This window comes from Alexandromys fortis, unplaced genomic scaffold, assembly GCF_014885135.2.
Source record: "Alexandromys fortis isolate MF-2015 unplaced genomic scaffold, M_Fortis_MF-2015_v1.1 scaffold_484, whole genome shotgun sequence".
NCBI lineage: Eukaryota > Metazoa > Chordata > Mammalia > Rodentia > Cricetidae > Alexandromys > Alexandromys fortis.
The window spans coordinates 93934-108277 of record NW_026068353.1 but is presented as its reverse complement, the minus strand read 5'-3'; the positions used below and the strand labels follow the sequence as shown (position 1 = coordinate 108277).

The 14344-nt window shown below is 49.0% G+C and overlaps 1 protein-coding gene and 1 pseudogene across 4 annotated transcripts in view; both read left to right on the top strand.

The window, feature by feature from the left end:
* Positions 1-1378: 1378 nt before the first annotated feature.
* LOC126495351 (paired immunoglobulin-like type 2 receptor beta) lies at positions 1379-3875 on the top strand (annotated as a pseudogene).
* A 7104-nt stretch (positions 3876-10979) lies between these two features.
* LOC126495348 (paired immunoglobulin-like type 2 receptor beta) overlaps positions 10980-14344 on the top strand; it is a 5307-nt gene continuing 1942 nt past the window's right edge. For 3 of the 4 annotated variants that reach the window (XR_007590137.1, XM_050132957.1, XM_050132956.1), the window contains exons 1-3: positions 10980-11337; positions 11665-12051; positions 13373-13562. Coding sequence is in view for 2 of the 4 variants with exons in the window: in XM_050132957.1 (XP_049988914.1) it covers positions 11154-11337; positions 11665-12051; positions 13373-13562 (761 nt within the window). In the remaining 2 variants the exon portion in view is untranslated. The remainder of the gene's footprint in view (positions 11338-11664; positions 12052-13372; positions 13563-14344) is intronic. The other variant, XR_007590138.1, reaches the window with a different exon arrangement.

Sequence of the window (14344 nt, the reverse complement as noted above, 5' to 3'; positions counted from 1 at the left end):
GAGGGTTTCTGACAGGTTCAATAGGCCCTGTCTGTGCTTGGGGTCTCCAAGGGCAGGATGGATGGATAAAGAACTGTGTCCATGTGCAGCTGGCAGTGAGGCCATGAGAAATTGTTTCTGGCTCAGGTCAAAGGATCGGCGGACCATAGGGACTTTGAGGAAGGCAGAGAAGCAGATATCACAGAGGGCAGTCTGCATAGCCACCTGCAGGGGAGCATGGAGAAGGCAGTCAATGCCAGGAAATCTAAGGAACTGGGGAGTCACCTTTGCATATGTCAGTCAGGGATAATGATGCCACTTCCTCTTCAATTCCTCTACAGTCACGTCTTATTGCCCTTCAGGAAACTGATGGCACCTTGTCAAGGGAAAGGGTTGGATGACCCTCCTAGAGAACCATCTCTGTGGCCACCACAGCCTCTGCCCCCATCTCTTACTCCTCTTTTCCTGTCACAGGTCAGCTGTGTCCACTCTGAGAGATGTCCCAGGTGATATGTCATGACAGACACATTGGTGCTCTGAGCCCTCTTTGCCCACTTCATTCAAAGAATATTCTAGAACAGTCACAGCTAGACAAAGTCTCTCAAGTGCTTTGTGGCAACAGCCTTCCTGGAGCACAGCATCAGATCCATGGCCTTGAGGGGAGTTCAAAGGCTGCACTGAGCAGGCAGCCAGAAGTCAGTGTGGAGAGTGAGACTACAATCTCGATGGGACTGAAGTCCAGTCACCTGCCACATACCAGTCATGTGACATGTGCCAGGGCATCTCTGATCTTTGGTTTCCTCTTCCAAGTGTGTGTTAAGAGTGGTGGGAGGCAGAAAGACTCCTTCAGAAGCTGGAGTAGCTCTGGAGTCGCTGTTGAGGTGAGAGAGATCACCCAGGAAGCCCAGGGAAGTCACAGACTCAGCAGCAGTGTGTAGCTTGGGCCAGAGTGTCCACTGGACTTTGGGTTTGCTGGGGCGCTGTGAAGAGTTCCTGAAAGGCAACAACAGGGCAAAGAGTAGACACAGGGTAGTGATGAACTCTTCTAAGTCTGGGATCTGAATGTGTGTCCCCATCACTTCCTTCCTCATTGTGTCTGAAGTGAGCAGAACCTGACCACTTCTCTACCTGAGGTTACTAGAGAGACACAAACAACCAGAAGGTGAGGGGACAATGAAAAATAGATTGGGGGAGGGGAGGGGGGGGAGGGAATTATGGAGATGAGGAAACAAAGCAATTACAGACCACATAGGAAATGGGCAAGACTGGATAGGACAGGAAGCAAGGTGTCTGGCATGGTGAGGTCAATTCCATATCTTCCTGCCAAAGTCAGGGCTGGCTCAAGGGTTCGGCCCTCGTCTCACAAGGGTGGATCTTCTGCAACATGGGAAAGAAGAAGCCAGAATGATACAGGAAGTTGCTGGCCACAAGGAGGTGGAGATGGGGAGGTTCTGCCCCCACTGTCCTCCACATGAGAAGGCCTGGGGGATGTGGATCCCTTTACCCTGATTCTCTCCTGAATCCTGAGCGCCACAGGCTTCTTCCACAGGGCCTCCTCTCCTGCCTGATGGCTCTGCTGGTCTCATTTCACGGAGGGAATGGGGTCATAGCGTGGGTCCTGCTTCTGCTGCTGACAGCAGTGTGTGTGCAACCTGGTGAGTGGTGGTGAGTGGTGGGGACCTTTCTAGTAGCCATCTGCCTTAACCATATTTGAGACCAGTGTGGCTGGGAAGAGTGGGCTGTCATGTGGACAGGTGACTGCTAGAGGAGCCAGCCTGACCCCTGTACCCCAAGAGAGAGCTCATCCTCAGAGTGGGTCCAGTCCAACCCTTTGTTGTCTGTCCTGTCCCATATGGGGCAGTGGGACCTAGAGACAGTCGTGCTCCATGTCCTACACCTGCCTGAGGGTGAAGACTCAGGAAGCTCTGGGGTGTCCTTTCTATCCCCTTCCATGGCTTTAGATTTTCCCCATCTTTCCCAGGGAACTCAGCAGGATCCAACAGAGTAAATGGCTATCGGGTGGAACAACCAGAACGCCTCTCTGGTGTCCAGGGTGGCTCCATCGAGATCCCCTTCTTCTTCTACTTCCCTGGGGAGTCGGCAAAGGATCCACAGATGAGAATTCTCTGGAGATGGAAGCCCTTCCATGGGGAATTGATCTACGACTCTTCCTCGGGTTACATACATAAGCATTTTATGGCCGGCTCATCCTGAACTGGACACAACCTCAGACATCCGGAATCCTCAGAATCCTGGGCTTGAAGGAGAAGGACCACACAGTGTACTTCTGCCAAGTTCGTCTGAACACAAGTAAAGGCCTGCAGCTACTGCAGTCGAATGATGGGACCCACCTCACCATCACCCAGGGTGAGCCATCTTGTCTGTGGCTTCCATGCCTCTCTAGCTTCTTTGTCCCTTAGGTGTCGACTCAGGATCCACAACTCTGAGCCTCTTTCATATTCCTTTTCCTTTGTTTTGCCTCTGCCTCTGCAAAAAGGAATCTTTTCCTGTAATTGTGACAAGACTTTCTGACTCCGTCTTCTCTGAGCTTCTCTGTAATTCTCTACTCAGAGGGAACCCTACCACTCTCTTGGCTTCAGCTTGCGTCCTACCCCCTAGTTCACCTCCTTTCTGACTAAACTAACACTGTTGTCCTGTCCATGTCCACTTCCCCATGACCTTGAATAGGATTGACTTCCCCAGAATCTAACTAAATTGCTTGGTCCTGTGTCAGGACTCCAGTTAGTCCCCATATGGAGCATCTCCACATAGCCCCCAACCTAAGTCCAGAACAAGCAGTGGTGCCCATTGCATGTTCTTGGTGTCTTATGGTTCAACTATAAGCTGCCACCTGTCACCTTAGTTCCCTGTTTCTTCTCCTAGCTCCCCAGAGCCCATCCCTCACCTATCCCTATCCACTCCCTTGTCTCTTCTCCATTTGCCAGTTCCCCTCTCCCCTATCTTGCCCTCCTGCCCTCACTGCTCCCACATAAACCCCAAGGGTCTTGGGAACTAATGTCCCCATTTTCATGATGTGGCTGCTCTGTCTTCTGATCCCTGCCTCTCCTCTGAGAGAGAAGTAACTGCAGACCCAGCACTGGGAATACAGAGTGTAACATTGTGTGGCTGGTCCTCTTGTGCTCCTTCACCTGGCCCTTCAGGATCTGTGGACTCTGTGTGCTTCCTTGTTGACCACAACTTTGCACTTTGACTCATTTTTTTTTAAAAAAATATATTTTGGTGTTTTGGTTTTTATAAGACAGAGTCTCACCATGTAGCTCTGGTTGTTCTGAAACTCATAGAAGAAATCTGCCTACATCTGTCTCCCAAGTGCTGAGATAAAGGCCTCTGCCACCACATCCAGCAGTGGCTGTTGAATGGATCAAAGCCAGCCTGTGAGAGGACGCCCACAGCACAGTTCTTGTGCAGTCTCTACGGCTGCCATGATGACCTGATGTAATGTCTAACCTCAGCTTCCAGGGCTCAGGGAAGGGAGAGAAAGGACCTGTTTCCTGGGTCTAGAGCAGTGATTCTCAACCTTCCTGATGCAGACATACTTTAATACAGGTCCTTATGTTGTGATGACCCCCCCACTTCTAACATCTGCTCCTCATTCCACATCCCACAGAGGAGACAAGATGTGACACTCATCCCATCCCTCCTCATCCAGGGAGGATCTGCTCACTCCTCATTTCTTCACAGTAGTCGGAACCACCACGAAGAGCCCCTCCTTGGTCTCCTCTGTAGTCACCACGGCTGGCTTGGAGAACACAGAGAGCCAAAGGAATCCTTCTTTTGTGAACATAGTAGCCACGGTCAGGGTGATTGTGGCCACGGCTGTGCTAATAACCCCAGTCTGTGTACTGATGATCTTCCTCTGGTGGAAGCAAAGGTGAGTGGACCAGACCCTCAAACTAACTTCCTCTCTGAGTTCTCAGTTGTGGGGAAGGAGAAGGGTGAGCTTGTGCAGGACAGAGAGCAGAGAACACAGGGACAGAAAGGAGGCTGAACTCAACCAGGACTGAATCTGCTCCTAATTCCTTAGAGTCCAAGCTGAAAATTAGAGTATCAAGTGCAGATGCACACAGCCTACTCCTAAAGTAATTAAGGGGCTCGTGGGAGCCCCAGTAGCTAACTGCTCATTTGGAAAGAGCTGTGGCTGCTAAACAAGGTCTGAGGTAGAGCAGCCTTCAGGGACAGCATCTCACAGGAGGTGAGACCATGAAGACAAAGAACTGCATGAGTTGGGGATATGGTATCAACACCGAAATTAAGACAACGGTGTGCAATAGACCCACAGGTGCAAAGAACATGTCTGGGAAGAAACTACACTAAGAGAGGTGAAAGGTTGGTACCCTAAAAAAATAAAAAATTATTGGCTGAGAAAAATTGCAGAGCAGCTGGGAAGATAGTATAGTTAGTCAATTGGTTGCCACAGAAATACAAGGACATGAATTCCATCCCATGATCCACTTAAAAGGTTGGTCATGTTGGTAGACACTAGGGCAGGCAGAGACAGTAGGATCCCTGACGCTCACTGAGCTGTCAGCCTTGCCCAATCAGTGCGAAGCCAATTATAGACTTGTCACATAAGAGAAGGTGGGCAGCTCCTGCAGGATCATACCCAAGGGTGTCCTCTGTCATCCAAACACGTGTGTACACATGCAAATGTACACATACATATACATACTGCCCAAAAATACTTTTAAAAGGGTAGGAAAATGCTGAAATTTGTAAGATTATTTAAATAATGGAAAATTTAATACAATAAGTCCTTACAATGCAAAACATTCTAAAAATTTGATGCGATCTCTATTCAAATCTCAAGTGCATTTTTGTATAGATAAATGATTTGTCTTCTAAAATTCAAAAGGATTCTAAGAAACAATCTTGGGAACAGAGTAGAAGACACCCAAATTCCAGCATTGGGAAGCACAGAGAACTGAATCAAGAGAACAAGGTTGCCTGAAGTTACATAGAAAGTTGAAGGACAGCCTGGGCTCATTGAGACCTTGTACACACACAAAACAAGAGACAAGTGTGGACTGGGTTCAGAGCAGACATAATTCCATGCTGAGTAGAAGACTACAGGGCAGGAGCAGAGATAGCAGATAGTGGAGTGTAACGGGAGCACAGTAATAAAGTGTGAAGATGTAGTTTGTGGTTTTCAGAAGGGCTCAGCCCTGCAATGGATAAGAAGAGCAGCTGAGAGGTGGAGAGCAGCAGTCTGGGAGGCAGCAGATCTGACTGGGATTCGAACCCTGAGACTGAATCTGCAGGGAGCAGCAGCTGCACTCACAGGGAAGCCAGGGAGTCAGGTTCCAGGGAGACAAAAGGAGGCCTGGTGAGTGCAGAGCAGGAAGAGCAGGGAAGGGACATGAGGTCAAGGCAGGGGAAAGAAGCAAAGGGAAAAGGACATGGACAAGGGGAAGTGGACAGGAGAGCTGTCCTCTGATTGGCTGTGCTGTGCAGAAGGACAGCTGAGGAGTGGCTTCAGGTCCTGGTGACACTCAGACCTGTCCTTGTTTGGCTGCTACAGAGCTGTTTGCTGCCCTGGACCCCTAATGTTGTCTGAACACAGAGAACAGCTGAGAGGCAGACAGAGGATCAGCATGGCTGCCACACTGACACTGGTTCTTCTCCTACAGGCCAGCAGACTAAAGCTGAAACCCCAGCTAGTTGAGCAGCTGTCATGCCAAGGATCAGGTGAGGGGCTATGTGGGAAAGATTGTTTTGAGAGCCATGCAAGGGAGCTAGTGAGGTGATTGAGTCATCAATGACTTGCCCTTGGCAGGAGGACCTGAGCTTGATCCTGAGAACCCACAATATAAGCCAGGGAGGTGGCAGGAATTTGTAATCCAGCCCTGGACAAGCAAGGGCCTGGTAGAGCTCTGGGACTGGCTGTCCAGCGACTCTAGCCTTATTGCTGAGCTCCAAGGCAGTCAGAGGCTCTGTCAGAAAAAAACCAATGTGAATTCCCCAGGGATAAATCATAGTCATAACATTTTCTAAATTTATTTTAAATGAAACATTTTAAAATTACATATTAATGAACCAAAAATAGTGTGAACCAGCAATATAACTGTGAGAAAAGGCGCTGCTGCCTAGGCCTATAACCTAGGCTTGATTTCTAACCACCGAAATGTACAGGAAGACTAACTCTGGAAACTCCTCCTGCTTCTTTTAGGGTCTGCCACAGGCACCTGCAGAGACATTGTTATCTGCTGCTACCAGACCTCCAGGGGCCAGCATCTTTTGCCAGGGTTGTGAAGTTACATTACACTAAGGATTGCTGGCGACACACCCTGCATCTCACTCTCCCCCCTGCTCCCTGCCTAAGAATCAGAGAGCATGGCTACATTCTCATCTCTGATACATCTTTTCCCTGAACAGGAGGTACAAGAAGAGAACTCCCACTTCTGTCATGTAGACTCTGATTTCCTCTCCTTAGAATCCAGATCATCTTTTCTGTCTCTGTTCCTGAGAGCCTGACTGTGCTGTTTCCTGTCTCTCTATGGAATTATTAATAATTTCAATAAATCTCCCTTGACCCCCCACACTCATGTGGGACCTCTAAGAGAGTAGAAGATTGTGTCCAGGAGCAGCATCACTGAGAGAAGCAGGGACCAATGTCCACACTGAGAACATCTGCATGAGGATCCCAGTTCTTCTCTCCCTTTCTCCCTGAACACTGACATCTCAGATACAGCCCCTGACCCCTCCATGACCCTGCTCAGTTGAAAGACTATGGTTTCCTTGGCTCCCCTGCTGGGCTTCCTTTTTTCACAGGCCCATCTACAAGCACCCACTTTCCTTATTTCCTGCCATGTTGATATACTGATCTCTGGGGTTTCTCTTAGGACAAGACTTCCTTCTCAGGTCCAGTTTGTCTTAACATTTGATAGTCAGTGGGTCAGCATCTACCAAAGAGCATGCTGGGACATACAGACAGCAGACTGACCAATAAGAATCAAAACCAGGCTGCTTTTATAGTCAGAAAAGATGCATGAGCATGCTTAATTGAGATCCACCAATCAGAAGCCTTGAGTGCATATCAGTCATGGAAGTAGCTGAGTCATTGGGAAAATTGTCCCCAACCCCATGATGCTTGCCGAACAAGGAGGGACATGGAGATCCACCACCAGTGAATTGGAGGCTTTGAGTTTGAAGCCAGCCTGCTGAACAGGAGACTCTGTCTTGAAGTCAACAAACCAAAGCTAAGCAAAACTGCGAATAGTACAGAAAGGGGATGGAGGCAGGTCATCTATTAGTACACTTTGGTTGGTGAAAAAGAACTTGAAGATGTCACTAGTTTTCTCTCTAGATTCACTTAGACAAAATTTTCAACCATAGTAGGTTTGCTTTTCTCTGTTTGTATCTTTGTTTTTGAAATGGCAGGGTGTCTCTGTTATGTCGCTCTGACTGTTCTGTAATTTTCTATGTAGATCAGGCTGTTCTCTGACTCACAGAAATTCACCTGCCTCGGCCTCCAGAGTGCTGGGATAGAGTCATGTGCCACTATGTACGCACTGTCTGTCAATAGTTTGTTTGCTGTTTTTTCTTTGTCTTTTTTTTTAGAGCAAAATATAGGATGGTGCAGAGGGGACTAGGATATTCTTAGTTACTGTGACCTCAAACTTGATGATTCATGAGTTTCTGTCTCTAATCTTGGGCAACAGCAAAACCTGGAGACTTAATCCAGAGGAGTAGGTCACACAACCTCACTCACTGGGCCTTTAGGACACACTATAGAGTCTCTTCTTGTTGCTTCCCTCTACTGTGGTGCAGGGAGGTGCTCATGCTGAGATTTGGGGCACATGTGGGAGATGAAGATGATGATGTCATCCTAGGGGAGAAAGAAGAGGTCAGATGGGGCGGGGCATCTGTGCTACTGTAATGTCCTAGTGCAGCCTGAGTGTCCTGTCTACACCACCAGCCGCCATCCTTCTACCATCTCCTCTCGCATCTCCCTAGCTCTCTTCAGGACCCAACCTGCGTGGGTTATTTTGGGGTCCATCTGGATTCTGTTGCTGTCACTCAAAGACGAATTCGGGGAGTGCTAGGAGTGTGACAGGGAATGTGACAAATGGGGCAGCCATGTTTTCTCAGGAGGAGGACTGGTTAAACACGTGGTGGCACATCCCATGTGAAATTGCCTAGGATGACTGTGTGTGTCTGTGTGCAGGGGCATATGTGCACAAATAACTGTGTGCTCATGTATGTGCAGTCCAGAGCACAACCTTAGATGTCATGCACATTCGGCTCTTTTGTATTTTGTAAGTTTTCGTTGTTAGGTTTTGTTTTTGTTTGTATGCTTGCTTTTGCTTTTTGAAACAAAGTCTCACCATACAGCCTTTGCTGGCCCAGCTATATAGACCAGGGAGCCTCCAACACACAGAGATCCACTTGCCTCTCCCTCTGCCTCCTAAACGCTAGAATTAAAGGCTTGCACCATCATGCCTAGCCCACCTTGGGTGAAATATTTAAATTACACTTTCTTATTTTTTTTCTGTAGAGGCTGTGTATACCCATGCTACAGCCTGAGCAGCAGCCAGGTTCTAACACTGTAACCTGACAGTACCAAGATCACAAGCACACAAAAGCCCCAGTGTGCTCACTGCGGAAACAGGCTGCTCTTCCACAGAAAGTGCCCATGTCCCTATGAAAGCATCACAGCTGCAGGACCAAGTCACTGTTATTGGGGGAAACACGGTTGTCACTGCAGGAAACTCATTACAGCATCCTGAACAAAAGTTATCCCACAGCAGGGCCCCTATGGGGATCCAGCTGAGTCCAGGACTTGAAACAACAGAGCCAATGACTTGGGACTCAGAGGCCAGCAGGTGGCAGCAGTGAGGCTGAGCACAAGTGGTGGCTGGGATCCTGAAGGACCAACCAGAGCTTTTTCTGCAAAAAAGCTGTTGACCAGCAGCTGACATATGGCAGCCTCATGAGGCCCAGCCTCTTTTTGGTGACAGACTCTAGACTATAGGGCAGGGCTAGATGAACCCTGGAGGTGAGTACACATGACCAGGATGGCCCCCTCTCAGACCTCACTGAGACTAAAGAGAGGGTTCATTGGTGGAGTGCTTACCTGCTAGGCATGCACAGAACCCTGGGTTCTATCTCCAGCAGGAGACAAAGGGGCACAGTGGGGCACACCTGCCACTCAGAACGTGGGAGGGCAGAGAGGGGGATCTGTAGGAGTTCAATGTCATCCTTGGCTACATAAGAAGTTCAAGGTCCAGCCTGAACTACATGAGACTGCATCCAGTAAAGGAGTGTGGGGGCTTTCTGACAGGTTCAATAGGCCCCATCCCCTCTCCTGATTTTAATTTGGGGCCAACTCATCCCAAAAGTTTCTTGCTTGGGGTCTCCAAGGGCAGGATGGATGGAAAAAGATCTGTGTCCATGCGCAGCTCGGAGTGAGGCCACTGGAATTTGTTTCTGTCCCAGGTCAAGGGATCAGTGGACCATGGGGACTGTGAGGAAGGCAGAGAAAGCAGACATGACAGAGGCTGCTGCATAGTCACCTGCAGGGGAGCATGGAGAAGGCCGTCAGTGCCAAGAGATCTAAAGGAATGGGAAGTCACCTCTGCACTTATCACTCAGGCAGAATGATGCCACTCCCCTGGTACAATCACGTCTTCCAGCCCTTCAGGGAACTGATGGTATCCTGTCATGGAGAAGGGTGGGATGACCCTCCTAGAGCAGCTCCCCATGGCCAACACAGCCTCTGCCCCCATCTCTTACTCCTCTATTCCTAACACAGGTCAGCTGTGTCCACGCTCAGAGATGTGCCAGGCATTATGGCCCGAATGACACATTGCTACTGTTAGCCTTCTTTGCCCATTTCATCCAAAGAATGTTCTGGAACAGTCACAACCAGAGAGAATCTCTCAAGTGCTCTGTGGGATTGTCCTCCCAGGAGCTCAGAAGAAGATCTATCGGCCTTGACCAGAGTTCAGAGACTGCACCGAGCAGGCAGCCAGAAGTCAGTGTAGAATGGAGGAATACAAGAACTCGATGGGACTGAAGTCCAGTCACTTGCTGTGTGCCAGTCATGTGACATGTGCCAGGGCTTCTCTGATTCTTTGTTCATAGCAGCTTTGTTTGTCATAGCCAGAACCTGGAAACAACCTAAATGCCCCTCACCCGAAGAATGGATAAGGAAAATGTGGTCCATTTACACAATGGAGTACTACCCAGCAGAAAAAAAAAATAATGACATCTTGAATTTTGCAGAAAAATAGATGGAGCTAGAAAACCTTATTTTGAGTGAGATAACAGAGACACAGAAAGATAATTATCACATGTTCTCATTCATAGGTGATTTTTAAAAATAAAGCAAAGAAGCCAGCCTACAAACCACAATCCCAGAGAATTTAGGCAACAAAGAGGACACTAAGAGAGACTTAACATAGATCTAATCTACATGGGAAGTAGAAAAAGACAAGATCTTCTGAGTAAATTTGGATCATGGGGACCTTGGGGTGGTATATATGAGAGAGGAAAGGCAGGGAGGGGAGCAGAGAAAAGTGTAGAGGATAAATCAACAAAAAAAAAGGAGTCATTCTCGAGAAGAAGGAGAAGATCACCCAGGAAGCCCAGTGAGGTCACTGATTCAGCAGCAGTGAGAGGCTGGGGCCAGAGTGTCCACTGGACTTTGGGCTTGCTGGGGCGCTGTGAAGAGTTCCTGAAAGGCAACAACAGGGCAAAGAGCAGACACAGGGTAGTGATGAACTCTTCTAAGTCTGGGATCTGAATGTGTGTCCCCATCACTTCCTTCCTCATTGTGTCTGAAGTGAGCAGAACCTGACCACTTCTCTACCTGAGGTTACTAGAGAGACACAAACAACCAGAAGGTGAGGGGACAATGAAAAATAGATTGGGGGAGGGGAGGGTGGGGAGGGAATTATGGAGATGAGGAAACAAAGCAATTACAGACCACATAGGAAATGGGCAAGACTGGATAGGACAGGAAGCAAGGTGTCTGGCATGGTGAGGTCAATTCCATATCTTCCTGCCAAAGTCAGGGCTGGCTCAAGGGTTCGGCCCTCGTCTCACAAGGGTGGATCTTCTGCAACATGGGAAAGAAGAAGCCAGAATGATACAGGAAGTTGCTGGCCACAAGGAGGTGGAGATGGGGAGGTTCTGCCCCCACTGTCCTCCACATGAGAAGGCCTGGGGGATGTGGATCCCTTTACCCTGATTCTCTCCTGAATCCTGAGCGCCACAGGCTTCTTCCACAGGGCCTCCTCTCCTGCCTGATGGCTCTGCTGGTCTCATTTCACGGAGGGAATGGGGTCATAGCGTGGGTCCTGCTTCTGCTGCTGACAGCAGTGTGCGTGCAACCTGGTGAGTGGTGGTGAGTGGTGGGGACCTTGCTAGCAGCCATCTGCCTTAACCATAAAAGAGACCAGTGGAGTTGGGAAGAGTGGGCTGTCATGTGGACAGTTGACTGCTAGAGAAGCCAGCCTGACCCCTGTACCCCAAGAGAGAGCTCATCCTCAGAGTGGGTCCAGTCCAGCCTTTTTTTGTTTGTTCTGTCCTATATGGGACAGTGGGACCTAGAGACATTTCTGCTCCAAGTTCTACACCTGCCTGGGGGTGAAGGCTCAGGAAGCTCTGGGTTGTCCCTTCTATCCCCTTCCATGGCTTCAGATTTTCTCCCATCCTTCCCAGGGAACTCAGCAGGATCCAACAGAGTAAATGGCTATCGGGTGGAACAACCAGCACGCCTCTCTGGTGTCCAGGGCGGCTTCATCGAGATCCCCTTCTCCTTCTACTTCCCCTGGGAGTTGGCACAGGATTCACAGATGAGGATTCTCTGGAGATGGAAGAAGTTTCATGCGGAATTGATCTACAACTCTTCCTCGGGTTTCATACACGAGCATTTTAAGGGCCGGGTCATCCTGAACTGGACACAGCCTCAGACATCCGGAGTCCTCAGAATCCTGGACTTGAAGGAGAAGGACCAGACGGTGTACTTCTGCCAAGTTCGTCTGAACACAAGTAAAGGTGTGCTGATGTTACAGTCGAATGATGGGACCCACCTCACCATCACCAATGGTGAGCCATCCTGGCTGTGGCTTCAATGCCTCTCTAGCTTCCTTGTCTCTTAGATGTCGCCTGAGGCACCACAACTCTGAGCCTCTTTCATATTCCTTTTCCTTGGATTTGACCATGCCTCTGCCAAATGAATCTTTTCCTGTAATTGTGACAAGCCTTTGCTGTCTCCTCTTACCATGTGTGTCATTCTCTGCTCAGAGGGAACCCCACCACTCTCTTGGCTTCAGCTTGTGTCCTACCCCCTAGTTCACCTCCTTTCTGACTCAAATTAAGACTGTGGTCCTGTCCATGTCCACTTCCCCATGACCTTGAAATGAATTGACTTCTCCAGAATGTAGCTGACTCGCTTGGTCCTGTGTCAGGGCTCCAGTTAGTCCCTGTATCTCCACATAGCCCCAACCTAAGTCCAGAACAAGCAGTGGGGCACATTGCATGTTCTTGGTGTCTTATGGTTCAACTGTAAGCTGTCACCTGTCACCTTAGTTCCCTATTTCTTCTCCTAGCTCCCCAGAGCCCATCCCTCACCTATCCCTATCCACTCCCTTGTCTCTTCTCCATTTGCCAGTTCCCCTCTCCCCTATCTTGCCCTCCTGCCCTCACTGCTCCCACATAAACCCCAAGGGTCTTGGGAACTAATGTCCCCATTTTCATGATGTGGCTGCTCTGTCTTCTGATCCTTGCCGCTCCTCTGAGGGAGAAGTAACTGTAGCCCCAGCAATGGGAATATAGAGTGTAACATTGGGTGGCTGGTCCTCCTGTGCTCCTTCACCTGGCCCTTCAGGATCTGTGGACTCTGTGTGCTTCCTTGTTGACCACAACTTTGCACTTTGACTCATTTTTTTAAAAAAAATATATTTTGATGTTTTGGTTTTTATAAGACAGAGTCTCACCATGTAGCTCTGGTTGTTCTGAAATTCACAGAAGAAATCTGCCTACATCTGTCTCCCAAGTGCTGAGATAAACACCTGTGCCACTACATCCAGCAGTGGCTGTTGACTGGATTAAAGCCAGCCTGTGAGAGGACGCCCACAGCACAGTTCTTGTGCAGTCTCTACGGCCGCCATGTAGACCTGATGTAATGTCTAACCTCAGCTTCCAGGGCTCAGGGAAGGGAGAGAAAGGGCCCGTTTCCTGGGTCTAGAGCAGTGATTCTTGACCTTCCTAATGCAGACAGCCTTTAATACAATTCCTTATGTTGTGATGACCCCCCCACTTCTAACATCTGCTCCTCATTCCACATCCCACAGAGGAGACAAGATGTGACACTCACCCCATCCCTCCTCATCCAGGGAGGATCTACTCACTCCTCATTTCTTCACAGTAGTCGGAACCACCACGAAGAGCCCCTCCTTGGTCTCCTCTGTAGTCACCACGGCTGGCTTGGAAAACACAGAGAGCCAAAGGAATCCTTCTTTTGTGAACATAGTAGCCACGGTCGGGGTGATTGTGGCCACGGCTGTGCTAATAACCCCAGTCTGTGTACTGATGATCTTCCTCTGGTGGAAGCAAAGGTGAGTGGACCAGACCCTCAAACTAACTTCCTCTCTGAGTTCTCAGCTGTGGGGAAGGAGAAGGAGGAGCTTGTGCAGGACAGAGAGCAGAGAACACAGGGACAGAAAGGAGGCTGACTCAACCAGGACTGAATCTGCCTCTAATTCCTTAGAGTCCCAGCTGAAAATTAGAGTATCAAGTGCAGATGAACACAGCCTGCTCCTAAAGTAATTAAGGGGCTCGTGGGAGCCCCAGTAGCTAACTGCTCATTTGGAAAGAGCTGTAGATGCTAAACAAGGTCTGAAGTAGAGCAGCCTTGAGAGACAGTATCTCACAGGAGGTGAGACTGTGAAAACAGAGAACTGCCTAAGTTGGGGATACGGTATCAACACCGAAATTAAGACATAGGTTTGCAATAGACCCACAGGTGAAAAGAACATGTCTGAGAAGAACCTACACTAAAAGAGGTGAAAGTTTTGTACCTAAAAAAATAAAATATCATTGGCTGAGAGAAATTGAAGAGCAGCTGGGAAGATAGTATAGTTAGTCAATTGGTTGCCACAGAAATACAAGGACATGAATTCCATCCCCAGGATCCACTTAAAAGGTTGGTCATGTTGGTAGACATTAGGGCAGGCAGAGACAGTAGGATCCCTGACGCTCACTGAGCTGCCAGCCTTGCCCAGTCAGTGAGAAGCCAATGACAGCCTTGTCACATAAAAGAAGGTGGGCCGCTCGTGCAGGATCCTACCCAAGGGAGTCCTCTGTCATCCAAACCAACATGCAAATATACACATACATA